Source organism: Seriola dumerili, unplaced genomic scaffold (assembly GCF_002260705.1).
Source record: "Seriola dumerili isolate Sdu_G_001 unplaced genomic scaffold, Sdu_1.0 BDQW01000025.1, whole genome shotgun sequence".
Lineage (NCBI taxonomy): Eukaryota > Metazoa > Chordata > Actinopteri > Carangiformes > Carangidae > Seriola > Seriola dumerili.
In genome coordinates this window covers 22,867,847-22,895,071 of record NW_019174280.1, presented here as the reverse complement: position 1 = coordinate 22,895,071, position 27,225 = coordinate 22,867,847, and the positions used below count along the sequence as shown (strand labels likewise).

The 27,225-nt window shown below is 44.1% G+C and overlaps 1 protein-coding gene across 1 annotated transcript in view; it reads left to right on the top strand.

Moving 5' to 3' along the window:
• The window catches only part of LOC111240293 (unconventional myosin-VI-like), a 108,797-nt gene that overhangs the window by 39,292 nt on the left and 42,280 nt on the right, over window positions 1–27,225 (top strand). The window contains exons 12-18 of the mRNA XM_022770248.1: window positions 4,865–5,009; window positions 17,067–17,224; window positions 17,658–17,749; window positions 18,924–18,996; window positions 21,605–21,732; window positions 23,444–23,539; window positions 23,996–24,166. Coding sequence (XP_022625969.1) covers window positions 4,865–5,009; window positions 17,067–17,224; window positions 17,658–17,749; window positions 18,924–18,996; window positions 21,605–21,732; window positions 23,444–23,539; window positions 23,996–24,166 — 863 coding nt within the window. The remainder of the gene's footprint in view (window positions 1–4,864; window positions 5,010–17,066; window positions 17,225–17,657; window positions 17,750–18,923; window positions 18,997–21,604; window positions 21,733–23,443; window positions 23,540–23,995; window positions 24,167–27,225) is intronic.

The following is a 27,225-nucleotide window of genomic DNA, read 5'->3' as shown; positions in this document are numbered from 1 at the left end:
TTCTTGACTTTTATGGAAAAAAAAAAGAAATTAGCATGAAAATGCTAATGCTGCTAACTGGAATTGAAATTTTCACTATGTAATTGAACTCATCGGTCCAGACGACATTTTAACCATCAGGAAGTGACAGGATATGATGTGTTTTATGGATGGAAGAGAAAAGCATCCCGGTCTGTGGCTGATGTTATTACAGCTCATTTATAAGCTCGCTTTTCTTTTTTCCATCACTATATTAGTTCCTGTATGTTGGTGTTATTTTTGAATTTTACCATTTTTCCTCTGAGAGCCACACATCACACCGTGCTGATTTAAAATAAAATAAAGAAAAGTAGAAGGACAAGCAGCTGTTCCTCAGGGGGAAAAAAGCTCTGGATGTGATTTTAAATTACAGGAGGACCGACGAGTTTGCCTTAAAAACAGTAGGTACAGCGGCTGTAATTATTACTCTCTCCAGACAGGATTAAAATCACTGGCAGGTAATGTATAAATCATCAAACCTTCCCCAGAGACATGATGCTAGTGTGAATGGGGTTGAACTCAATTGAAACCAAGAGGAAAACAGACAATATTCAACAACAAAGAGTATTAAATGAATGATAATAATACCTTATAAATTATCAGAGATTACTGTTAATCGCAGCCTAAATGTGTTTATGCTTTATGTAAAGTCTGGCTTCTTTTATTACTCAAATGATATGGATTTAAATAAGAACGAGGATCAATGAATCAAATTCAATAAAATGTAAAAACCACTTAAGCCTAGTCTCCCTCCTACTGGAGACGTCGCACTCATTCACCTCTTTTCACTCAAAGCACATGGTGGTATGTAGAGGAAGTCGTCCTTGGAGGGATGAAAGCGGAGACATGTGAACAGCTCACATCGCACTGCAGTGAGGAAGACCTCAAATGAACCGAGATACGTTTATATCTCTAGAAAACATAAAAACATGCGGGGACGTTGGGTCAGAAAAGAGACATGCAGCTCATTTATCAGAGAAGACGATGTAAAGTCACAACGGTGCAAGTCTGGAGCAGCTGAACTGTTTGACTCTGGTAAACAGACAGAAAACAAACAAAATAACACAAGGACGGCGAACCTCAAAGGCATCGTTACAGGCTTTTTGTTTGAGATAATTAAAGAACTCAGAAGTGAAGATGTTATTGGTCTAATGTAGTTCATGCACAGTTTTATAATGAGTCACCTGCACCAGCAGATTAAAGGCTACAGTCAAATTTGACTATTTGGCAAATGTGGCACACGTTTGGCAGTTTGGTTCAGTTCAGGCTCTAAAACTACTTTGTTAGGTGAAAAGATTATAATATGAAAACCATATAAACCAAATAAACCATTTCACAATCTAACCACATGTTGGAAAGCCTTTCTGTCAGAACTTCTGTTGTGACTCTGAAGTGGTCCAGGAGAGCCTGAAACCTGGGTGTAAATAGCCACATTGGCTACAGCCATCTAAGTACAAATAGAATTGTTGGCTATGGACACCTGGGTGCATATAGCACTGTTGGCTATGGACACCTGGGTGCAAATAGCATTGTTGGCTATAGACACCTGGGTGCAAATAGCATTGTTGGCTGCAGACACCTAGGTGCAAATACCATTGTTGGCTGCAGACACCTAGGTGCAAATAGCATTGTTGGCTGCAGACACCTAGGTGCAAATAGCATCGTTGGCTACAGATACCTAGGTGCAAATAGCACTGTTGGCTGCAGACACCTGGGTGCAAATAGCACTGTTGGCTGCAGACACCTGGGTGCAAATAGCATTGTTGGCTGCAGACACCTCGGTACAAATAGCATTGTTGGCTGCAGACACCTGGGTGCTTGTCTCTGACATGCCTTATGCACCTGGGTGTAAATAGCCACACTGGCCATACACTCTGGGTGCAAATAGCATCTGCCCGTTATATTCAAGTACTATTTAATGTTGGTAATGTGACATTTGTCCAGTGGCTAATTCTGGCACAATGTGCTCTGCCCCGAATAAATAATAAAAAACTTGGAGCGGAGGAATTGATCCCACCTGATCAGAGCTGCCATGAATCACCTGAGCTCAGACTCTAGATGTGATCTGATGGACAGTTTATCATCGGCTCTAACTGATGATCCTGAGTTTCCAGCCCGCAGCGCTCTGTGATTGCATTTGCTCCGTATCAGAAACCATCCATCTCGCAGGCCTCTTCTTCTCCTTCTCCCAAACGGCGCCGGTTTGGTTCCTAAGTGGCAGGTGCCATTTTGATCTCATCCCTCAAGACTCTGCTCTTTGATTGATCGCTGTAATATTCAGCCCCCGTCTCCCTCCTTCTCAGTTCACTCAAAAGTTTTGCACTGTTGAAAACGTTGGTGTCACCCTTTGTTTTTCATATGAAATTAAATCCCAGGAATCAAGACGAGCAACTTATGACTTTAAACCTCTTGAATTGTTACTTTCACTCAAGGGTTTCTAATTACATAGTTTTAAAAAATCATTCAAGCTATTATCTTGATTGTTATTTTCTCTACGTTTCAAGAGGCGTATTTCAGCGCGGTTGTCTCAGACGCTCCACCCCATCTCACGCCTCCTTTTCCAGAGCGGTTAGAGACTCAAACGCCCCAGGGAGCTTCAGCTTCCATGAAAATCAACTGCTTCTTTGAACTTCAGCAGCGAAGTTCCTCAGCTCTCAGTTCCTCCCCATCGTTTTTTTTTTTTTTTTCTTCTCCCGCTGCAAGTGAAGAGGAGGGAGCGCAGCGGGGCGCCTATTAAGTAGACTGGCTCTCACAGCGGGTGGGTATCATGCCGCCTGGTTTACAGCGAGTGAGGAGAGGAGTGTGTTCAGTCAGGTAATCATACAGTTTTTTTTGGGACGGCTTTGCTCACAGTTTGGATGGAGGTCCCTCGAGGGAGGATTCTAGGGACGTTTTAAAGAACATTTATTTGTATTTGCTGAGAGAACAAGAGCTTTTCTCAGTTTGGAAAAACATCTAGAAGTCAAATAAGTTTGGTCTGCAAACCGAGGTGTGTTTGTTTAACTCGAAAGTCAAGTCCTGTTCTATGGAGCTGAAGGACCACCCCCCCCCCACAAAACACACTGGAAGCCTGACAGCTCTGTTACAGTGAACACAATAGAAGTCTAATTCACCAACTCAAAAAAGTGGATTTAGTATTAATGCACTGATTCGACCTCATCACATACTGTTAGTGGTCAAATATAGGTTTTATTTTTTTCTATTTTTTTTTTGCCATTATGTTTTATTTATTTATTTTAATTGACTTAAGAATAATATTTATGTATGAAACTGTTTTACAGTTGCATCTGAAAGCAGGTGTCGTAACTCACCACGTGTCCTGCGCTGCACTAGGTCTTCCTGTATAAATCAAACCAGTCTTCCCACTGGAAATCACAAAGTTATTGATCCATCTGACTATTTGCTTGATACATTTGTTGAAAAACATATTCGACAGGTTCAATTATGAATCAGGTGATATTTTATATTTTTCTTAGTGTCAAATATCCCAAAACAAACACATTAAAAACACATCAGTGACTGTATGACATGTTCCTTCATCTCCATGAACACACACACTGTAGTTTATTCTGACTCACACACACTCAGTCCTGCTGCCCCAGAAACTCACTACAGAACCAAATGTGGATCAATCCGCCGCTGAAAATAGTCCCCAACAAATCACATCCTCCTGTTTGTGTGGTGAGAACTAAAATAAACAATGAATGTTTATATTTTAGAGGAATTTATTATTAGTTTTCTTTTTTTTTCCACAGGATTTGTTGACGATTAGTAAAATTTAGAAATATTAAATCAATATGGAAAATAATCTTAATATAATTAATTAGCTTTTACATACTGATCAAAGGCTTGATGTCAACTTGTGTAACCTTCACCTCCGTTCATCAGCTGCTGCTGCAGACGATATGACAAACCCAGATCTCTCTCAGGTCTCAGTATGAATCGAGTTTCCTCTGCGTCGTCTCTACCCGTCTCTACTCCAGCCCACCCGCTTCCTTCTGGGCTTTGTTGGTCTCTCCCCGGACTCGCTCGGCTCACAGCACGTGGGTGTTAACACTCACTCGCTCACCTTGAATCTGTTAATGCCTCCGAGCATCCATACTTAATAAGCTCTGACTATTCGCCCTCGCCGCCATGTGGGGTCGCACGCAGGCCCGGCTCGTCGATATGTCAGCACAAGGAATGTGGAGGATTTAAAAGATGACTTCACTCGTATTTTACTCCCACTTAATCCTTTGGCTCGTTGTGAGAGTTCGGTTTGTGCCGCAGCTGCAGATCAGAGGCGGGTCGGGTCGGGTCAGCGCTGCGGCTGCCATCGCCCTGTTGACCCGTTTGTTTCTGGAAAGCGGAAGTAAACATAAACCTCCTGACTGTGAGACAGCAGCGCTCACTAACAGTTCATCTTCTCTAAAGCCTGAAACACATTTCTTAAAAACAACCTCACTCACCTGCGTTGATGCCTGGAGGAGAAATCCAGGTGAGGCGGCAGCACGAGGACAGAGACTCAAATACAACTGTAGGGATTATATTACTATATTAGAACATAATGTACCATATAGTACAATAATATCGTGTAGAATATACAATATAGTGTAATATGACAAATATAAGTCTTAGGTGTTTAGTGTGACAGCTGACGTTCACAAAATACAGCTGTGCTCAAGTTTCCAAACTTTCCACTTCCTGTCAGGTCAAAGTGTCTGATGCTCATTTTGGAGATTAGAGGTTTGCACAGTTGTATATTATGACAAGACAGCGCTCCCTTCAAAAACCTGTGAGCTCTCGCCGCCTCGGACGCCTGACAGGAGCCTCGATGACGATGTTTGCCCTTCTCCCCGTCTTGCAGGCGGCTGCACCATCAGGAACCAGTCGAGTCAGACCCTGGAGCACTGCGCCGAGCTGCTGGGCCTGGAGGAGGAGGACCTGAGAGTCAGCCTCACCACCAGGGTCATGCTCACGACAGCAGGGGGCGCCAAAGGAACGGTCATCAAGTAAGAGACCTGCCTACACACACACACACACACACACACACACACACACACACACACACACACACTGAAACACAGCTCTAGCAGATACACACAAACACCTGCACACTGACATTTACAGCAGCAGAGCATCTTTATACAGCTGGGAGACTCGTTCCCTCCAGTCCACAGCTGCTGTTACAGACTTACACTCACACAGGTTTGAAGTCAACATGGCGCTCATTGCTTCAGCGTCTGCGGACTCAGGAGTTAAAAGAAGTTATCTCTGCATATAAAAAGGGAATCACGGTAACCTTGAAGTGAACAGAACATTACAGTGAGGCTGTGGGAAACTTTAGGGATGTTTTCCAGATGTTTGATTATGATGACAGGGTTTAATTGGAGGGTGTTGTGATGTCATCCGGCCTCACGTATCTTTACTGTCTTTGCATGAAAATGGAAATAAGCCTTTCATCTTCGTGAGGCTCAGAGCCTCCTCTCCTCTGATTGGCTCTGTTGTCACTAGAGCTGCAGAGAGAAGCCTGAGAGAGGAGATGTGAAACTACACTGAGATGGTTTTTATATCTTCTGATGGATCAACACTTCAGATGAAACACAGAAGAAGAAGAAAATATGGAGCTTTAATCTCTACATTTGTATTGTAGAGGAAGATTGTATTATACAGTAGAAAGCTCCAGAATAACTACTAAATGGATCTTGTGGTTTGATGTTTTTTATTCAACTAAAATGATTCAGTATTCGACAAGAAATCACTGCACACAATCACATTTTGGCTTATCAGCACTTGAAAGCTTAGCTGGTCCGATCCACGGGGAAGCATGCGGGCGCGGGTGACCTCCCCCTCACACACGGGGGTCGGAGCAGATGGCCGGTGCTTCGCCGCTCTTGTTATCAGTGTCCAGAGAGGCGGGCGATCGCTTCCTCACTTCGGCTGACATCAGGCTTTTTACAGTAAAGCGAAACGAGGCTCCGAGGAGCGGCAGCGCAGCTGGTTAGCAGCCGGCTGACGGCGCTCCAACAGCTGGCTCCCTCACCTCCACTGTCCAGAAACAGACTCGCAGGCAAACACCAGATCAAGCCTGAGCTGAGCGTTTGAGCCATCTGGACTCTGACTGAAGCGTCTGGACGCTGAAATTAGTTTGATTTGAAAAGGTCAAATGACTGACTGTTGCACACAGTTGAGAACTTGTGTTATCAGCATCTTCTGCTTCAGTCGGTGGCTTCCTGCATTTCCCAGAAGGCCTTGTGACAACTTCAGCGAGGGTGGTGCGACTGCGCCGTGTTGGTGTGTGCGCAGTGTGTAAACAGAGGTGGCCTGCCAGCCTGTGAAGGATCACAGATACACTCCATTACATCCTACATTACATCAGAAGTCAGAACACTTCCAGCTGACTTGTTCCTCACTGTTTCAGCTCATGTCGCCATCTTTTTTTTTTTTCATAACCATGTCACTATCGCCTGAGTGTCAGAGAAACAATCAGAGCAAACAGCTGCTCCTGACTGTGTCTGCTGAAGAGCATCACACTGATTTTTACTGGATTTAATCAGCTGGTCTGTTTGTTCTGAAGAGACAATGAAGACTGAAGGAATCTGAGCGTGAGAATAAAATGTCAATGAAGACGATAACTCCCATGAGTCGAAGTTTCCTCGGGCAAGAGACTGAACCCGCCGATGCCTCTGATGTCTGCTCCGTCAGCGAGTGGTCCATAAGACTGCAGAGCAGATATACAAGTAGAGTCCATTCAAGATGGCGGCTCCAGAAAGAAGCTTTTGTTTCAGCGTAGAGTATTTGTGTCTTGGGTTTGAAACCCCTCTGGTAAATGAGCGCCTTTTGTCCGGTCTTGATGATGTAATGCTAACGAGCTTTTAGCCTAGCTGGCATAGACACGTGGTTTTCCTTTCATCAGATACTGAATCAAACCTCCACAGCGGCGCGTCAGGGAATATCTCCATGTGACGCCGCGTCGTCTTCGCTCATCCGGGACATTAAGAGAACAATTCCTGTCACTGAATCGTCACTAAAGTTCCATATAACTTCACATGCCCTTGTGATCGTGGACAGAAACGCCCGTAAAATGAATTACGAGTGGAAAGAATTGTGCCGCGAGTCGTTTTCCTCCACCTCAGCGCCCGTGAGAGCGAGGGGATTCCTGTTTACTGGCTCTTTCACTGAGGGTGACCTTTACAGTTTGCTGCACGCTGAATTATGCTGATAGTATACATCCTCTAATATTATTAATGGACCCTGTTTAGAAAGGCGAGGTGGATAAAAGCGCAGTAGAAGAAGCTCAGAGCTTCGTTTATATCAGCTCTGTGTCCAGATCTTCATATTTAATTTATGTTCTAAGTATATTTTACATCTATTTCTCCGGCACTTTGACATAAGAGAAAGGGAAGGAAATATTTGGACACGTCCACCGTCCGGGAGGGATTCAGACCACGGACGCAGCTCGTGAGGATGAATTGAAGTTCCCTCCCGATACTGAAAAGGCCACATGCCGAACTGTGAGACGCCTGATCTACATGTGCTGTGTGAAATTAAATGTGACAATTGGCTCTTTGGAGCATATATGATGCTCTCCTCTTCCTCCTCCTCCTCCTCCTCTTCCTCCTCCTCCTCCTCCTGCCGCAGGAGAACACACCAGCTCACGGCTGCGGTGTGTGTGTTTTGTGTGAGAGACGTTGTGTGTGATGTGGATTTGATTTTTAAGGTTCATGTTGTGGTTTTGAATATTTGACCGAAGCTTCTCCTGCTGGTTAACGGTCGTTTTCTGAACTTCACTTGTGTCCCGTCTTCTTCCCTCCTGCAGGGAACTTCTCTTCTCTCTCGCCTTGTGCCGTCAGCTGGTTCTGACCCAGTAAGCTGATTGGCCAAGAGGAAAGCTCAGAGTTACACTCAGTTGTTGATCTAACCCAGTGGTTCTGGAGTCCAGTGCTGTCTTCAGTCCGTGCACTCACACGTACTTCACTGTACTTCACTGTGCACACGGCGCTGAACTCTGCCCTTTTTCTCACTTGACTTCAGAATGAACGTTGTACTTTCCTGTTTGTGCCACGTGTGTCATGTGACACCTGCGTCGACGACGTGTCCTCCTCTTCCGGTCGTTTGAAAATACGCCGGTGGCCCCTCCCCTTCTGCCGTGTAGCCAAGATGGCGACTGTTGAGAGTGAGACATGTCCATCGTTTCAGGGTGATCTCAGTAATCAAACAGTAATCAGACCTAAACAATCGCAGAGACCCTGTGGAGGAGGGGCTCCAGGTCCGGTCCCAGGCGACCTCTCCTCTCCCTCCTCTCTGTTGTAGCCGCTGTTTTATTTCTCAGGAAGAAAAGTCAAATCATTTGGAACAGCTGGGGCTTTAGAGCTCCGTGAAATAAGAGACATCACAGCTTTTAAAATTTAAATCAAACATAAAGGAAAACTTCAGCTTTGCAGCAGCAGTTGGAACTAATTCAGGCTTAAACATAAGCGTTAAGTGTAAATCAGCCGGGCAGAACAGAACAGAACAGAACAATAAAACAACTGTAGAGCTTTTCTCAGAGTTTCATTTTATTGTTTTGTTGTCTTTTGTTTCCTTGTTCGTCTCCCTCCTGACCCACAAGTGCTCGTTCAGCTCTTTAAATCTGGATTTAAACAGTTTTACTTTGTTGTTCCTGCAGAAGTCATCACCCTAACTGGAGCCGTAACTTCCCACTTTTACACCAAAAAAAACCAAAACTTTTTAAATGTTTAACTCTTGTTTAAGTTTTCGCTCAGACTTTGTGGAGAAGTTGTAACTGAAGGATCAGAAATCAAATGAAAGTATTGACTTATGACTCATCTGTCAGCGTGTATATTTAAATGATGCTCTGTTATGTTTCAAGGTGATATTTGAATCGTTCTTCTTCTCGGTGGAGATCACGGCGACAGCATCAGCACGTATCCAACACAAACAAACAGTCAGATGTAGAAACGTAAAGACAGTCTGAGTGACAGCCCCCCCCTCAAAGCCCCCCCGCTGCGTTCGGCCTGAACCCCGCGGCTCTGGAGCCTGTGATTGTTTAGCTGGCAGCTCAGCGCCATCTGAACGCCAAAGCACTCGCCTCGATTTCAAAACCTCCCACGCTGATGTTGATTTCTCCTCTTTGGTCTGAGGGAAGAGAAGCCGCTGCAGATTAATTACAAGCTGCTTCCTGTCAGCTGACGCCGGGTCGGATGTTGAAGAGATCGGCCGGATTGCTTTTTTAGCATCGAGCCCGTAGGGGGCGCCGTTCTTCCAGAGCGAACGGATCTAAAGAGTTTGAGGTTCTGCTGGCGGCAGATGGTGGAAGGGATGGAAAGCTGATGGGAAAAATCACTTCCAACATGTTTATTCTCCCCATTAAAGCCAAAAAGAAAAACCTTTTGACTGAGAAAGCAAAAGATCCTCTTTGACTCACGAGGCAGCAGACTTTCTGCTGACGGCAGATGGTTGAAGATAGAAAAAAAATGGTTTCCAACATGTTCATCGCCTCCAGGGAAGAAGAGGAGGAGGAGGAGGAGGACTGACAGGAAGCTGCACAATACAACTGTGAGTTTTATGGGAAATGCAGTCCTAATATTCCAGACACAGCAGCAGGACAGAACAGACCCCAACTTTTACTGAGAACTCGATGAAAGAGCCTGAAAGCATCTCATCATTCAACGTAACGGCTCCTTGTAAAGAGCAAAAAACACACTCTTCAAAACTGTGTGTGTGAGAGGGAAGGTGATCGGAGAGTCGGAGAAACAACGTGGCAACATATCCGACAGCTGTTCACGGGAAGGCGAAGACACAAAGATGCAGAAAGCTCCGGAACATGGACAAGAAGTCTTTTATTCCTGTGCCATAAAGGCATTAAACACCGAATGACTGCAGCAGGAAACACCTGCTATTGTAGAAGATTTGCTCTCTGGTATCTGCTGCCACCTGCTCGTTGTCACTATTGTGCGCCGTATGTTTTTAGTGGTGTGTTGTGGAGGTATTTTTACTGTAGTGTGGGAGAAGCTGAGCTGGACAATAAAGTCGATCAATCAGGAAATGGAGGGAATCTCAAATCTCACTTTCTGGATGCACCGTGCAGGACGCCCTGAACCATGTGGGCAGGACTGTGGCTTTCCATTGATGAAGAGTCTGTAGCTCATGTTCAGCTCTTACTTTGAATTCCAAACTGACTAAAAATATAAAAACACGTCACTTCCTGAGTGAATTTCTCCCACATTAAAAGCCGAATATTCAGCGCGGCAGCACGGCAGCATGGCAGACGCTTATTTATATGAAAATGTGGCAGATTGTTGCTTTAATTTTTACAGTGGGTGAAAGTGAACGGAGTGAGAACAGCGGGTGAAACCTTGTGAGGTGGCGTGTTGGACTCCCGCCAGCCGGCTGCATCACCTAAGCTGGTTATTTATTTGTCGGGGTTATGTAAGCGAGAGTGCAGATGGGGGGGGGCAGACACAGGGAAGGAATTACAGTCTGATGTTTGTCTTTTTGTTTTCTTTATTTGTGTGTTATTTTCTACTCGATTCACTTCAACATAAATCTAATTACGAGGCTGTGACGGTAAAGGGAAGTGAAACTGAGGGAGCGACATTCAGAGAGTTTACATTTCCTGTGTGACCTGATTTCTCTGAGTAACCTGGATTCACTGTGTGCATGTAAACACTCTGACTGTGGGGGGGGGGGCACCATACAGGTGAAGATGTCAGATCAGATGAATAATAGAGGAACATAAAAAGGTGTGCAGCCATCATCTCATCATATCTATCATTAAGACTGTAAATAACCTGTATGTCTCCATGGTTATACCTGATGTCTGCAGCGTGGACGTTTTGCACACGGTGCAGCCCTGACTGGAAAGTTAATAATGATGGTACCCTACACCTTATAATATATGTAGGACACACAAACCTTACAGACCAAACCCAGGGAAGACGCACAAAGAGAGTCCTGAACAAATGTCTTTTCTTTTCTTACATTTTTATGCAAAATATACAAGAAATTGTTGCAAATTCTGTCTGTAGGGATCATGTCTATATATTTTATTTTGAACAAGGCAGGAAGTGATGTGTCCTTTGTGTCGTCAGGTGTAAATGAAGTGCGTGGAGGTCAGTGTTTGGGGATGGACATGGAGTTCCTGTCCCAGTCCAGCAGTTAACCCTTCAACAGAACCTTAACTACAGTTTATATTCTGTAAACAAAATCTTTCTGTAGCCTGAGCGGCGCTGTAGCTGCTACACACAGATTCTTCAGGGTGTGAGAACTGATGCGTGTCATTAACCGTAATCTCTGGTGTAGCAGCAGCAGCAGGTTTTTACGGTCTCTCCGTGGCCACAGCCCCTCGCGTTCTCGTCAGAAAGGTTTCCCACCGTTAAAGTCTGCGAACGAACACACCTGCCGCTGACGCTTCTTTGACTGTGAACAAAGAAAAACTGTCATATGTGCTCGTTATTCAGAGGGCTCCTCAAACGGAAAGGAAACTGTCTCATTTGCTTGGTGGAACAGTCGCGTCGGGTTGTCGAGCTCCAGACTAAAAGTGTATAATTGCGAGATGACACACTTGAGAATAAATCAAACAAACAGCGCGATAAATGCATAATGCACCTGTAGAAGCACTCAAACCTGAGACTCCTAATTACAAGTCAACAAACTGACTCACTGAGCCGCCGGCGCCGACACGAACCTTTGATGCTTTTAAGGCAGAGCGAGGCTGAGTTAGTGCGTTAGTGCTGTGAAGGAGTCAGCAGACACTTTACTCCTGTTAACAAGACCATTTATTTTCCTCTGTGGGAGACAAACACAAACCAACTTACATGATTTCTTGCTCAGGCAGTTATTAACGGCAGACTGACTCTCCCTGTCGTGTCGGCCTCGGAGAAAAGGTTTAATGACATCGATTCTGAGAGTCGGCGGTGACACGCATCACAGTCGTTGGGTCAATTATAAATGTGATTGTGGCGTCCTGTGACCCCGGCCCTGGGTTGGTCAGTTGGTTGTTGTGATTTTCAGCAGGTAAAATCAGGATCCTATGAGTCCGAAACATCAACAGCGTCCTGAGCGGCGGCGTGACATCACTCCCGTTTCCCTGAACATCTGCTTTTCTGAAAAGCAGCAGTTTTGTCACATGAATTCCTCGGATTGTGGAAACGTTTAGAGAGGTGAGGATTCAGCTGTCTGCAGATTCTTGGAGGATGAGAGCCGAGTGTGTGTTGGACTTGTTTCCTCTTCCTCTGTTGTTTCCTGATGAAGACGTAATGATGAAGACGCGGCGTGGAAAGAGAAAGCGTCTTTTTTATTTTTTTCTAGTCGGTATTTGGTTGTTGTTGTTTTTACGTTGGGATGCGCACACATTACCTTGAAGCACAGAAAATAAATCACAGCTATTCTGATAATTGATTAATTATTTAATCACATGATATTCATGTAGCAAACGTTCTCTGGTTCCAGCTTCTGAGTTTTAGCTGCTTTTTCTCTGTTTTTACATCGTTGTAAACTGAATATCTTCGAGGTTTTTGACAGAAATTGAAGACTTTACTTTGACATTTTATAAACTAAACAATTCACTGGTTAATCAGAAAACGGGCAGAGAGGCGGACGGACAGGAAGAGAGGTGAATGGATGCAAACATGAAAAAGATGGATTCAGATATTTAGAGTAAGTGATGACTTTGCACGACCTGCTTCTGCTTCTCCCTTTGTTTTCATATTTGGCTGTGTAAACGCAGCGTCAGCACATTCCTGCCACCCACCTTCACAGGCCTCCTCCTCCTCCCCCTCCTCCAACACAGAGAAACTAAACAGCTGAAAAAGACTCATAAGTCACATATAAATATATATATAGTTTATCATGCAATCCTCCGAATGATTGGCATTTTAATGAAATGTCAATCATTAAAACAGAATTTAATTTAGAAGCTTGGGAACGTACTGAACCTGGAGACAGGAGGCAAAAGAGTTGGAGATAGAAATGAAATGAGGGACGAGCTGGAGGAACATTCAGCAGCTAAAGAGCCGGATATTTCCCTCGGGAAGTGGTGGAGACCAAAAACGGAGCTAAAACAGCGGGAATACTGGAGTTGGATTCATCAGGTGGAAACGAACACCACTGCACATGATCATGTCGTTCTGTAAAGGTTGGATGTGGAAAGAAGGAAGTGTTGATGTTGCCCAATGTTTTCCGCAGTCACCAAGTGGCCAGAAACATTAGTTATTGCAGGTTTCAGCGTAAACAGTTTTGTTTTTCCAGTGATAATTAGTGATTGTTTTACGACCGCAGCCTGTTAAATGATGTTAAATGATGATTGAGGCGAAATAAGAAAAAGACAAATAACAAGTTACTTGAAAGTGAAGAAGTGTAAAGAGAGATGGAAGTAAGAAAATGGGGTTCAGACACAAAGAGGACAGAGTGAGCATCGGATGAGGGGAGAGAGAGAGAGAGCCGTGAATGTCTGATGTGAGTGTAACTTCGACAGTGAGAAAAGGAGGGAAACGAGGAGAGGAAACGGGAGATGCCAGTCCACGGCGACCCCGGCAGGTGGGGTCAGCAGTTAACAGCTTGTCGGGTTGGAGGGGGAGGGGGGAGATCAGTCCGTCAACCTGGCAGCCGGACGTGTCATTAAACAAACCTGCAGCCTCACTGCATCCATTTAAATTTCAGTCCTTCCACTTAATTAAATTCATTTTCCAGCACAGATCTCCTGCCAGTAGCTGAGGCCGTGTCAGAGATGAACACGGCCGCGATCCAAATTCAAAGACATATTTCTCTGCTTCGCTCCGCGCAGGGCAGCGACCCCCGACCCCGTCACGTGGCTGCAGGGAAAATATGAAGAATCGTGAGATAATTAATGGAATAGAAAAGTATTAAAAAACGTCCTCTACACACCTACGTCCTTTGGCTTCAGTGAAGAGGATAAACAGTGCGGCAGCTGTGGAGCAACTGTTCCCCTTAAACCCACAATGTCACAACACAGATTCGTCCTCGTCAAAGTACGTCCACTGACGGGCTGAGGTCGTTATTCTAAGTGTCTGACATCAGGATGGATTAAATTCCTCCAGAGAAAGACTTTTTTTTAATTTTATTTCAAAGCCACCAGACTCCATTGACAAAAACAGTGATTTCAGCTCGCAGAGCGCAGGAGCTGCTGGTCGATCGCTGCCTCCGCTGGGCAGTTTGTTTATGTTCTGGTGTGACCTTCAGCGGTGGAAGAAGTATTCAGATCTTTAAGTTACACACAGTAACACAAACGGTCTGACCGATGGAGGCGGAGGTTGCTCGGCAACTCTCGTGTTCCGGGAGATAAAATTACTGTTTTTGTCAATGGAGTCTGGTGGTGGTGTAACGACTGTTTCTGGTTCAACAAAAAAAACACTAATAATGATAGCAGTACAATATATAATAATGTAACATATAATATAATAATATAATATAATAGGAATCTGCCTGTCATTGGCAAAAACAAGCACTTTAGTGGACGTACGCTCACATGGACAGGTGCAGCTGTTTACATGCTTCAGCTGTTTTGTGTTTGCCAGGTTTAGTGTTCTTGTTCTGTACTTCACAGGTATATATATATATATATATATATATATATATATATATATATATATTTATTTATATGAATGAGCAGTGGCTTAATGCAGTGTAGTGTTGTGCAGCAGAACAGAGTCAGGGATATATTAACACAAAGCTCAAGTGTCTCTTTGTTTCACGTCAGAACATTTCAGCTCAAAAGTCCAATTTAAAATCCGTTTTTCTCCTCGTGTGTCGTCTGTGGGGACGGAGTCGGGGAGTCGGGGAGTCGGGGAGCAGCTGCACACCAGGAGGCGTCTTCACACGGCACAATTTCTACAAATGGCGACATCAGTAATTAAACTGAGCGAGAGAGAGAGAGAGAGAGAGAGGAAAACATCCACGGCGCAGAGGCTCATAAGGAATACATATTAGACTACTTGTACGATCAGTGTTGTGACATTATGCTGCCCTGGCATTTAGACCTCTTGGTTTTTAAATGAGAGCGCCTCATCGCGGTGTTAAAAGCTCTGGCAGGCATGAATTAAAGATGGCAGGTAGTGGAGCGAGGGCAGGGGTGAAGGTGATGTCTTCATATGATCTTTGCCACCTGATCCCCGTAAACATAATAATTAAACAATCCAAATAATGAAATATAAAGTATCCAGGATGAAGTTTGGGAGATGAAGTTGAAATCTGCAGGAAATGCAAGTAAGTAGAGCTTGAGTGAGGATTTTACTTCATCAAACCACCGTTTCAAACTTTCACACGGTGATAAATCTGTAAATCAGAGTGACATAGTCTCTCTCTGAGTTATTTTCCCAATGTGTCCTTGAATGCACCGCGGTCACACTGACATAAAAGTCCAGAGCTGAGGCCGGGGCTGAACCTCCGACCTCGCGGCAGATTAATGCGGTACATTTTATCTGGCCCCTCTGCGATCGGGTCACTTCTTTTGTCTACAGTTATTGAGCAATTACCGTTCCTCCACAGAGCTCGCTGCCAGCTCTGGTTTCTGTCAGCGCCACCTCTCACCCAATCTCTCTTTCTCCAGCTGCCAATAACGCAATTACTTGCTTGAAGAGTCAGACAAGGTCTGTTCGATTAAACCGAGTGTTAGTCTGCAGGTGAATAAGCAGACTCCTTTTATCCTCAAGTGACAAATTTATGTTTACACCGATCGATTGCTCAATGTGTTTAAAAGAAGAATAAACTTAAATTCTTAAAGGTTCATATTTTCTTCTTCTTCTGTGTTTTATTCAAAGTGTTGATCCAACAGAAGATATAAAAACCATCTCAGTGTAGTTTTACATCTCCTCTCTCAGGCTTCTCTCTGCAGCTCTAGTAACAACGGGTCGGTGAGCCAATCAGAAGAGAGGAGGCTCTGAGCCTCTCTTCTGATTGGCTGACTGTTTTCTGAGTGATCCAATAAAAATAAAGCAGATTTCAGGTAAAAACACTCAGAGAAACCAAATCCTGCAAGGTTTGGATGGTGGGTCCAGGTGGGCGGGGCTTGGTGACTGCTTTGTTGTGACATCACAAAGTTCCAGAAGTCCTGACGGCTGGTTTTAAGGCTCAGTTTCTGAATACAGGCTGTGTGCATTTCTCTGTGGACTGAGGCTTTGATACTTTCACAGTATTAATATAGAAGCTAGAGCTGATCTATAATCACACTACACATGGACACAGACCTTTACACTGGAGGAGCTTTAAGTTACACACATTTAAAGAGGCAGTGCTGAAGTCAGAGGTACATCACCTTTTTTTATGACCTTGTGATTGACAAGACTTTATATTGAGCCTCAGTAACAACAAACTTGTGCCTTTAACAAAAAGGTTTGGTTGAGTTTTCTTAATTTTATACAGTACTTTTCCTTTACAGCTGCAACTATTGTGACTATTATTGTTTTTATCGTTGATGAAGATATTCAGTTTATTTATTATTATTTATTATTTACATGTGAGAGGCTGTAACAAGGTGATATCCGTGTGTGATATCTGCATATGAGAGGAGCTGCCCGATCAGACATCAGAAAGATTTATGTGAATTTAATACTGAACCATCGTCAGGTAAATTACACTGTGAAGTTTTATGAATATCTTGAGCTCAAACTTTGCTCCCCTGCGGCATCTTATGCGACTGAAAGCTCAGGAAAGTGAGTAAGTGGGCCTTTGAGCTTAGATTATTTTGTTACAGCCACTTTAACCATTCCCATTGCCTGTGCTGAACCGTCAACCCCTCCTCCTCCCTCTGTGCTTCATCTTCAAGTGACACTTGAACTCCAACCACTGCTCCACCTCAACTCGACTCTTCAGCTTGTTGAAGTGGTTCGACTTAAACTGGTGCTCCCAAACAACATTTCACAAACTGAGAGAAAAATAACCTTTTCAGACATTTGAACCTGTTTCCAGAAGCAGTTTTTAACTTATTGGTGTCTCGCGAGTTTCTTTAACCGCTGAAGATAAATCGAAGCTACAACCAGTCAGGACACATTATGACATTAGTACGTTTATTTTGACCTTTTTGTTTTCCTCCCTGTGCGTGTTTCCTGCAGAGTGCCGCTCAAAGTGGAGCAGGCCAACAACGCTCGGGACGCCCTGGGGAAGGCCGTGTACAGCCGCCTGTTCGACCACGTGGTGACCCGGGTCAACCAGTGCTTCCCCTTCGACTCCTCCGCCAACTTCATCGGCGTCCTGGACATCGCTGGTTTCGGTCAGTTTCCCTTTAAAACCCGACACTGACTCTGAAAGCTGCAAGTCGCTTTCTTTTGAAAAATAAATCAAATTGAATCTTGGTTTACACACAACTCTTCATGTTTGCTTTGTGACAGTTGAATATATGGGATATATACACACACACACACACACACACATATACAGTATATGTCCTGAGGAGTTGACAGAGTAAGTGTATTATTTGATTCTTGCAAAGTGGCAGAGAAGAAAGAATAGAGAAGAACAGGAAGTTGGCATTACCTGGAGTACTGTGCATGTTCAAAGACATTGTAAAGGCCGCACATTGCACAGGGATCAAAGCAGCAGCTACAAGGTGCATGATTTCCTTAAAACAATGAAAGTTGTGATTTATTTTGACGGTGGCGCAGCATCTTTAACTGTCTGCTGCTGTTTTTTGTTTTATTTTGCAGAGTACTTTGAACACAACAGCTTCGAGCAATTCTGCATCAACTACTGTAACGAGAAACTGCAGCAGTTCTTCAATGAGCGCATCCTCAAAGAGGTGAGAGCGAGAGAGAGAGAGAGAGCGAGAGAGAGAGAGTGTTTTCATTTCATGTTGGGGAAAAAAAAACCCAAAGTCAACCACCTCAGATCCATCAGCCTGCACTTACAGACGCCTCCTAATCACAGCAAACAGCTCGGGACGACCCACGACTTTGATTTGTGCTTTGATAAAAGTGTTTTTCTTGTTGCAAGCACTTATTTTCTAAGAGGGACTGTCCATCTTTAAATTGTAGATTCCTCCTTTTTGGATTAAAGTATTTATTTTCCAAAAAAAAGCCAGACACCTCAAAACATAAAACCTAAACTTTAATCATTTTCAGAGGAGAGGGTTTCATTCCAAAACATCATTTTTCACTTATGAATGAAAGCAAGCTTCATGATGATTACTGTTTATGGCAGGAAAAAAAGTTGAAACAGTTTTTATATGACGAAAAGCTGCAGAAACACGAGCGTGAAAGTTTCATGTTGCTTCTTTCGTAACAGCAGTCGTCGATATTTTTCTCTCAAATTGTCGTCATCTTGTTTTTTCGGAATTAAACTGGCGATTCACCGACGTCTCCCAACACCCAGACAACCATTATCCAGGGTCAACATTATAAACCGACGCTGCCCAAGTCTAGAATCTTCCAAACACCACATTTCTGTTTTGGAAAATAATGATGCTGGATGTATAATTTTGTTGTGGCTGAAGGATTTCACATAATGAACTAGACGGCTCTCGAGCGCTCGATCCTCCGCCATGCAGCGGCAGCCCGGCGTCGACCTTATTGTGTTTTATTGTGTTTTGATTGTGGGAAGAAATGTTCAGCTGATGACCCTGAGGTCTCACACGTCAGACCTCAGTTGTGTGAATGAAGTTCATTTTGCAGAAATGAAGGTTTTTGCATCAAATTCAAGACAAAATCCGTTTGAACTTTGTTGGAAAAACACCCTCATTTACTTTTCCCCCCCGAACATCACATGTCTCATTTCACCTTAAATCTCCTCGTTTACAGACTTGTAGTTGTTGGCACATGGAAGCGTAACGGCAGAAAACCTGGTCTAAGAGCCATTTGTTACTGAGCTCGAACGCCCTTCAGTAGGAAGTCGTTCCCCGTCCTCGTTAGACGAACGCCGCGCCGCCGCAGATATCGTTATTGCTTCTCATTATGAATATCTCGTTTATGTTCCAGGAGCAAGAGCTGTACCAGAGGGAGGGGCTCGGAGTCAACGAGGTTCACTACGTCGACAATCAGGACTGCATAGGTATGAAGACGCCACTCAACCACATTTGTGTTTCCACGCAGAGGTGCTGCATATTTATTAATTTTTTCTCTTTTGTAAAGGTTAGGTGATAACTTTATAGAACATTATGTGCGTGATGAGACCAACTAGGACACGAAGAGTTGGGTCTCCTCGCACCTTCCTGAACAGAGTCCCATTCAAACTGAATTATCAAAAGTCCAGATGTTGATTGAAATTAGGAACAAGAATGTAAATCTGATCGGGCAACTTTCAGCTTTTGATCCTGTGAGCTGAGGTTCAACTGGAGAGACTGGTTTCTTCTTCTTATCATCATCATCATCGTTGTTGTTGTTTAGGGTCTGACAGCGGTGAGGCAGGAGCTGATGTCAGGATTGAGAGTAAATGGTGAAACTTTCTGACTTTTGATGTGATGTGGGACTTCCCTGTCTCATTGTGGGTCTTCCCTGGTCTTGACTCGGGACTCCACAGCCCAGACTTGAGACTTGGTTCTGACTCTGTATCATCAGCTGTTGTATTTCATCCTGCGTCGGTCGGTTAGATCGATCTGTCAATCACCAAATCTCTCTTCAGTAAACCCTTCTCCAGCCTCTGCCGGAGGTTCTGGAGTGTTGTTGCTGCTGGTTTTACTTTGTAGTATTTGTGTGTGTAATTTCCTCACAGCGGGGTTTTTGAGCTGATAATCCTCTTGAGCTCATACAGAAGGAGGCAATATTGAAAGTTGTGTGTATGAGCGGGAAGCATGCTGCTCATTATTGGCTTTAACGCGCCGCTGGCTCCGCGCCCTCTGTTCTACGATGGCGGCCCCTCCACAGTTTGACCCCGGTGTCATGGGGCGGAATAAAGAGACAAAGTGTTGAAGCCTCCAGAGTAGGAATCCCTGTGCTGACTGAAACGTGTCTCCATCACTCCATGAACAGGGAGGGAGACGGGTGAGAGGTGGTGAGAGGTGACGGAGGTTAATTATGCTTTTTGCTGATGTCCGGCTCCGTGAAACAACTTCAATATAAGATGCTTAACTACAGCGGAGTCGGCTGAACGTATTTGTTTGTTTGGGTTCCTGTTGTTTGCTGTAAAAACCTGCGGCTACTCTCCGTCCACACGGAGACCAGAGAGAACATAAACATCCCACTTGATGTAGCGGAAAATTAAATCCACAGAGAGTGAATCCATGACGACGAGCAACACGGAGCGGGAATTAAAACAACCAGTGCGAATAAAAACTAGTGCCACATCTTACAAACACAAAGTCCCTTCACAGAATAACTTTGTCCCAGTGCAAGTATAACTCACACATTCATTCATTCATTCATTCATTCATTTACCATAGACTTGTATGGTTCTACGAATGCAATTGGTTTATAATAGAATGAATGATAATAATTGAATATTGTTCAGTAGATGATCATTCATTCATTCATTCATTCATTCATTCATTCATTCATTCACGCAAACTCATAGATGAGTTTCCACTAGCTAAAGTTAAAATTCATTCATTCATCCATCCATTCATTCATTTTTTTATCAGCTCATTGAAAACTGTTTCAGTCGTTCAAATTGTTAAAACAATTTAATTCATTCATTCATTCAATAATTTGCTCATTCATTTATTCTTTAAGTTGTAGCAGGGCATGTGTTTAATTCACACGCTCATTCATTAGTTGGTACAGTTTTCCTTCAGCTCGTATAATATTCTCTGTCAAAATTGATTCACTCATTCATATGTCCTTCCAGCTCAGAGTAATGTCCAACGATTTCAACTCATCCATTCATTCATTCATCTAATAATTAATTTGGTTTCATTTCATCCAATAGAGATGAAAATAAAGAAATAAAGGTTGATTACAGTTGATTGATTGATTGATTGATTGATTGATTGAGGTGGAGGAGTACACGGAGGGATGGAGGGATGGAGGGAGGGATGAAGGGATGAATGTGATGTCTTGTGGGGTTTTCAGGAGAACATCTGGCGGCTGGTCAGAGCTGAATCCACAGAGCTGGAGGCGGCGGCGGCGGCGGCGGCCTTGTTTAGCCGGGTGGAGTGAGTGTGTGTGAACGTGTCAGTTCACGTGAGGAATCTTTACTCGCAAAGACTTTTATTTTGAAAAGCGACGGTAATGCCGTCTCCCAGGTGACACCTCGCATCGTCCTCTGAATCTGTGAATCACTTCCTGTACCTTGACTCCAGCAGCTCAGGTGTCGCAGCAGCTCTTCAGTATTTCATTATTCACTTTCAACAAGTCCAGAGTTTTAATGGCAAAGATACGGGACTTAGGGAAACTCCTTCTCCTGATGTCACACTGATAAAATAAAGCACTTTTGTTCCTCTCAGGTGTATTACACTGATACAGCAGTAATAATCGCAGCCAGGTGGCATCATCCCGTCACCTTTTGAGTCAGACCGGGTCAAGGAGAACCTGTTATGATCTCCGCGCCTCTTCCCATTCGATTAAACTTTAATTTAGATTTTTAATCATCTACATCACCCCTCCAAGATTTAATGTGTGGCGTCGCCCGCTTGGCCCTCAGGTGGTCTGCAGCAGAGAGGCGTCGTTGCTTTTTTCTTTTTTTCTTCCTCACTCGTATCTAACCCCCATGACTCTGTCCACAGACCTGGTGGAGGCCAAGCTGGTCGGCATCCTGGACATCCTGGACGAAGAGAACCGACTACCTCAGCCCAGCGACCAGCACTTCACCGACACCGTGCACAGCAAACACAAGGACCACTTCCGGCTGACGGTGAGTCACTGGACACAGAGAGGAGGAGCATCTTCCTTTAAAGTTCATGGGAGAAAATTTAAAATCGGATCATCGGAGCATAATGACCAGTTTCATATTTAATAGAGGTTAAGATCTTCTGCTTTCCTTCTTAATGATGAGACGCAAGAACAAGAACAAGTGAATAAAAGGCGATAAAAATGAGAGATATCAGCGCTCGCAGGCTCGGCACCATAAAAACTCAAAGCTCTCTCACCAGATGTTTTTGTTCTGCACTTTCGAACAACTAAAAGACTTTTCCTGATTCATATGCTGCAGAAATGTCACGCATATAAGCTGCTGCGAGACCACCAGGTGCTTCAAACACCAATGCAAGACCTTTAAAATCACCTGGCAGAGCGCTAACCATCAAGGCCGAGTCCTTGTCACAGCAGCACAGGGTTGAATCCAGCTCAGGCCCTTCGCTTCATGCCCCGTCTCTCCTCACTAAGTTTCCTGTTTCATAATATACGTCATAATAAAAAGAAAACTATAAAAAAGATATAATGTGTTTTCTCTCTGCACAATTTCTTTCAGCACATTCAGTCGCTAAATGGCTTTTTTTTTGTGGGGCTGAGCGGATAGGAGAGCATCACATCATCTCTTCTCTGTGTGTCGCTCAGACTGAGGGAAACAGCTGCACTCATGTTTTACAGCTGATAAAAGCAGATGTGGTAACACACACACCTCGTGAGCCCTGACGGTTAATTCAGAGGCAAAAGAAGACGCAGGGACGTGTCGCCTGTTGAAGCGTCTTTTCTCCCTCTGAGCCTCAAGAAACTAAAACTACGATTTCATCAGCATCAGATTTCTCTTTTTTTACATTTATAAAATCATATAATAAATCGCGAGACAAAAATGATTTTAAAACGTATATAAAAGATATAAAATTAGCTTTTAAGGAGGAAATTTTAACCAATTAAGAATGAGGTTTCCACACGTTGACTCCTGTATCTGACCCTGTGATGCTAACTCTCTCTGATGTTGACGACCAGGAGGATCCAGCTGCAGCTAATAATTATTTTCTTTGTCCATTAACCTGCAGATCATTTCACAGATTAATCATTAATCTGCAGTCCACATGTCATATTCACTATAAAACAAACACAAACTGTAAATCCTTCCATTTCAGAACCAGAAACTATTTCATTTTCTTTGCTTGAAAAAAAGACTGAAAAGAAGAATCGATCCAATATTCTTTATTTGTTTGGACTGACTGATGGAAATCTCAGCAGCTGAACTGGAGGTTGTAGTTTGTGATATTTTACAGACTTTTCTTTATTTTAAAATGACAGTAAATTAAAGAAATGTTACCCACAGTCTCCCAGCTCGTGTTTTATTCAGACTGCGTCTTCAAAATGTTTGTCTCCGTAAACAGATGCTGTAGTAAAGGCAGTGTAAGTCTGATAATCGGACTCATATTCGGGACAGTACAGTAGGTTTCAGTAAAGAATAACGCGGCGCCTCAGGGTGATGTCGTGTAGCTGACAGTTAAATTACTGAACGTTGACTCTTAATCTTCTTTTCCAGCCGAGACTGATTGACAGGAGCGGGAATTAGAAATGGAAAAAAGTGCAGGAACTGTGCTGAGTCTGTGTGTTTTATTGTGTGTGTGTGTGTGTGTGTGTGTGTGTGTGTGTGTGTGTGTGTGTGTGTGTGTGTGTGTGTGTGTGTGTGTGTGTGTTCCCCTCAGGTACCCAGGAAATCAAAGCTGGCCGTCCACAGGAACGTGAGGGACGACGAAGGATTCATTGTCAGACACTTCGCCGGAGCCGTGTGCTACGAGACGGTGCGTTCACAGACGCCGCTCCGCTCTGTTTCCTGGAGCCATATTTGAAATTAATGTCACATGAAATTATTTAATTCTTTTTCTTTGATCACTGGACTGTGGAAACGCTCCTGACCCGAGCTGTTAAACACGAAAAACCGGTCACCATTTAAATTAGATTAGATTCTAAGAAAAAAAAAAAAATAGACCTGGGAGTTTTTAAATGATCCATGAAAACGTACAAGAAGCTGTTGATGCTCCGTCTCGTGTCAAAGAGCCTGAAAGTTTTATGCAACATCTATATTCTGCTTTGAAAACTGCTCTTCACCTGCACAGTGAGCAGCAGGAAAACTAATTCTGAAATAACAATAATAGGTTTTTGAATTCAATATCAGCTGCTCTCAGGTAAAAACAGACAAACAACAACAACAGTGCAGAATGTGTTTAAGTCTGTTTGAAAATGTCCCTTTTCTCCAGACCAAGTTCGTGGAGAAGAACAACGACGCCCTGCACATGTCTCTGGAGTGTCTCATCAGCGAGTCCAAGGATCGCTTCATCCGCGAGCTCTTCGAAAACTCCAACAACAGCAAAGACGTCAAGCAGAAGGCGGGAAAACTCAGCTTCATCAGCGTCGGCAACAAGTTTAAGGTGAGAGGAACGAAGGATCACACCGTCTTAGGCTTTAAACTGGTGAGATCGTCATTAATAAGATCAGAAACCGGTGATAACTTCTGTGTCTTGTACTGATCTTAAAGGTCCCTGTGCAGTTTTCTTGCAAACAAACAAAGTCATGCATCGTTTACACCCGTGTTTACACCCGTGTTTACACCTGTCACCAGTCGTCTTCTTCTTCTCTGCTTGTGCTGGCGCATTGCTGCACATCTTGGTGCGTCACCCCCACGTGTAGATCAGCTGGATAGAGCGAAATCATTGGCAGGATGTGACTGACGTCCGTGGTGCACAGAGCTGGAAGAGGTTCAGCAGCTCCACTGGGTCTCTTCAATCTTAATCTGTAATCTGAGTTCCTTCATTTCTCATTCTGATGTCTCATAATCACCAGATAGGGATCTTAGTGTTACCAGAAAATCATCGTTAAACAGAGACAAATGAGCGCTCCTGTCTTTATCCACCTGCCTCCACGTTTTCAATTAGTTTATAGTCATTTGATTACAGACACATTTATGTAGGAATATTGCCCCGTATGTTTGCACGATATAAACTAAAATAAACAATCCTCATTGTACTAAAGTGACGCAAACTCGTGCAGTTCATCAACCCTCCAAAACCAGCGGACACGCAGTGAACCAGGGCGGTTCTCAGGGTCTCTGAGGGTCGTCTGAGCTGCTAACGCAGCCTTAAACGTACTTGAACGTCTGCACTGAAACGAAATTACAAGTGGCATCTATTTATTTTTTCAATCAGAAACTCGGGATCAAACTTAGTGCAACAGGGCCCGTCAGTCAGAGCGAGCCAGACCACATCCAGAGGCGCTGAAGCAGAAAATGATGTACATGACTCTGAATTTTGAAGAGAGATGTTGTTGTTTTTGTGATGTGCAGAAATGTTCAGCTGGTTGATAAGTATTGCTGCTGTCGCTTCATCCTCAACTGGTACAAGTTTTACACGTATTGGTTGATCATAAGTTTCCATCCGGGTCTGACGAGGGCCCATAATGTGCTTGTGATTGGGACATCTGACTCCGCCTGTCGCCTCGATGTGTTGCTGTAATGTGGCACTGTAACCAAAGGCAAGGTGAGCCAGGAGCCCCACAGCGCCGGGCTCCGCTCCGCCGTTCCTCTTGGAAACACGTGCTAGAAGAACAGAGAGGCGGGACACCTGAGGGGGATGGTGTCCGGCTCTGGGAGCAGAGCGGAGTACAGTGAGGGCTGAGGAGACGTTCACTGGTGTCTTTGATGCTCCGATATTTGATCCTTTCCATTCGTACGGAGACGCGATTTTATATATTCCTGATGCGTCGCAGGTTCTTGCCGAGGCCGTGCAGACGCTCTCCGTCACTGAAGCGATACATCCGCCGTGCAGTGATGCAGTTTGAACCTGAATAACAGCTACACAATGACGGTATATAACATCAAAACACCCACGACGATTCTCTTCTATTGGGTTTACTGATGCAGTTGCACCACGTTCATGTCCAGTCACGTTTATTTACACAGCCTCACCTGACAACACCAGTGCTGCACAGAATCACATCAATACAGACTGAGGAAATAAGATCTGAATAAAAGACAGAAAAAAACAAAAAGCACACATCAATCAGCTGTTAGTGGAGTCACACGCCGAAGAATAAAAGAGCGGCTAAGTCTTCAGTAAAGCTTGAGGTTTTAAGGCCGTTGTTGTGCAGATTGCAACACAATGCCGCCGCCTTTCACATTTTCAAATTCACATCCAAGCCTTTCATCCCGCCTCCTGCAGGTGGTTACTGCTCATCTCCGTGTTTCTGCTGCTTCCTGGACACAGACGCAACTTTTGTGTGATGGAGAAAAACTTTCAGTCTCTTTGGATTCTTCAGAAATCTTCAGAAATCTTAAGAGAATAATTTCACCGTCTGTTTATTGTTGTCACAAGATCAAGGTCTCTTCCTGCGTCATTTCTCTCTCTGTCTGAACCTCCTGTTATTATTATAACTCTTATCCAGTCAGTGATTTGAGTCGTCACCAACAGCAGAATATTAAAGTGCTGAGGCTCAGAGACTCGCTGACCAGCTGTGCGTGAGGAATGATGTGGGGTTGTGTTGCAGTGTGGATCCTGTGAAAGTCCGAGGTACGAAACATTTAGTGATCAATAAAAGTTCATTCACAAACACTGATGGTATCGGTTGAAATATTGTCCCTCGTGTCGACGACACTGGAAACGATCGGCAGCTCGTCCAGAGCTCGTCTCTGTGCGGAGGTCTCACTACCTGTGAGCTCTGGCACCTGCAGTGTTTTCCTGAAGCTCCTCCTCCTCTGCCCCCGGAGCGGGAACTGAGCGCTGATGAATCAATCAGTAGAGCTGATGGGACTAACGGAGGGAAACCGAGAGCCGGGGGCGGCCTGTATGTTCATCATCACGCAGGCGCTGAATACATCACGACACGAGCGACCTTCTTCTGAAGCTCATCTTGACCTGACTGATAATTCAACCCGCTTCAGCCTGGATTTGAAAAGTGAAAACCGTCTTTGAATTACTGCACGGCGCCTTCTGAATGATAACGCCGTCATACATCACCTGACCGGGTCTCATTTCTGACACGTTTGCGACCGTTGGTCACGACACATGAGCAGCGCTGATGGGAAACGCTCTAGAGGATGTAAATGATGCGATAACGTCCGAGGCTTTATTCATACACCACGCTTCATACACGGAGCAGCGTGGAGGTGAAAGGGTCAGGTGCATCCAGGTGCTCTGAGACAAAGGGTTTTATTATTATTGTCGCTCGAGCTGATGATTAACAGTCGGCAGCAGCTGGAGGAGACACGGCTCTTTAGGTTGAGTGTAACTTACACTGCAAATAAAAATCCACTTCGAAATGATAGAAAAACAGATGCTCCTTATAAAAACAGAAGAGAGTTTTCTCCACCATCACAGTGATCCAGTGACAGTCTGATAGTGTGTAGGTCTGTGGACGCTTTAGAAACAGGGATGACCAGCAATTTAATTTAGCTAAAATAACTAGAGATGAGAAACTGAGCTCTTCAGAGAGGAAG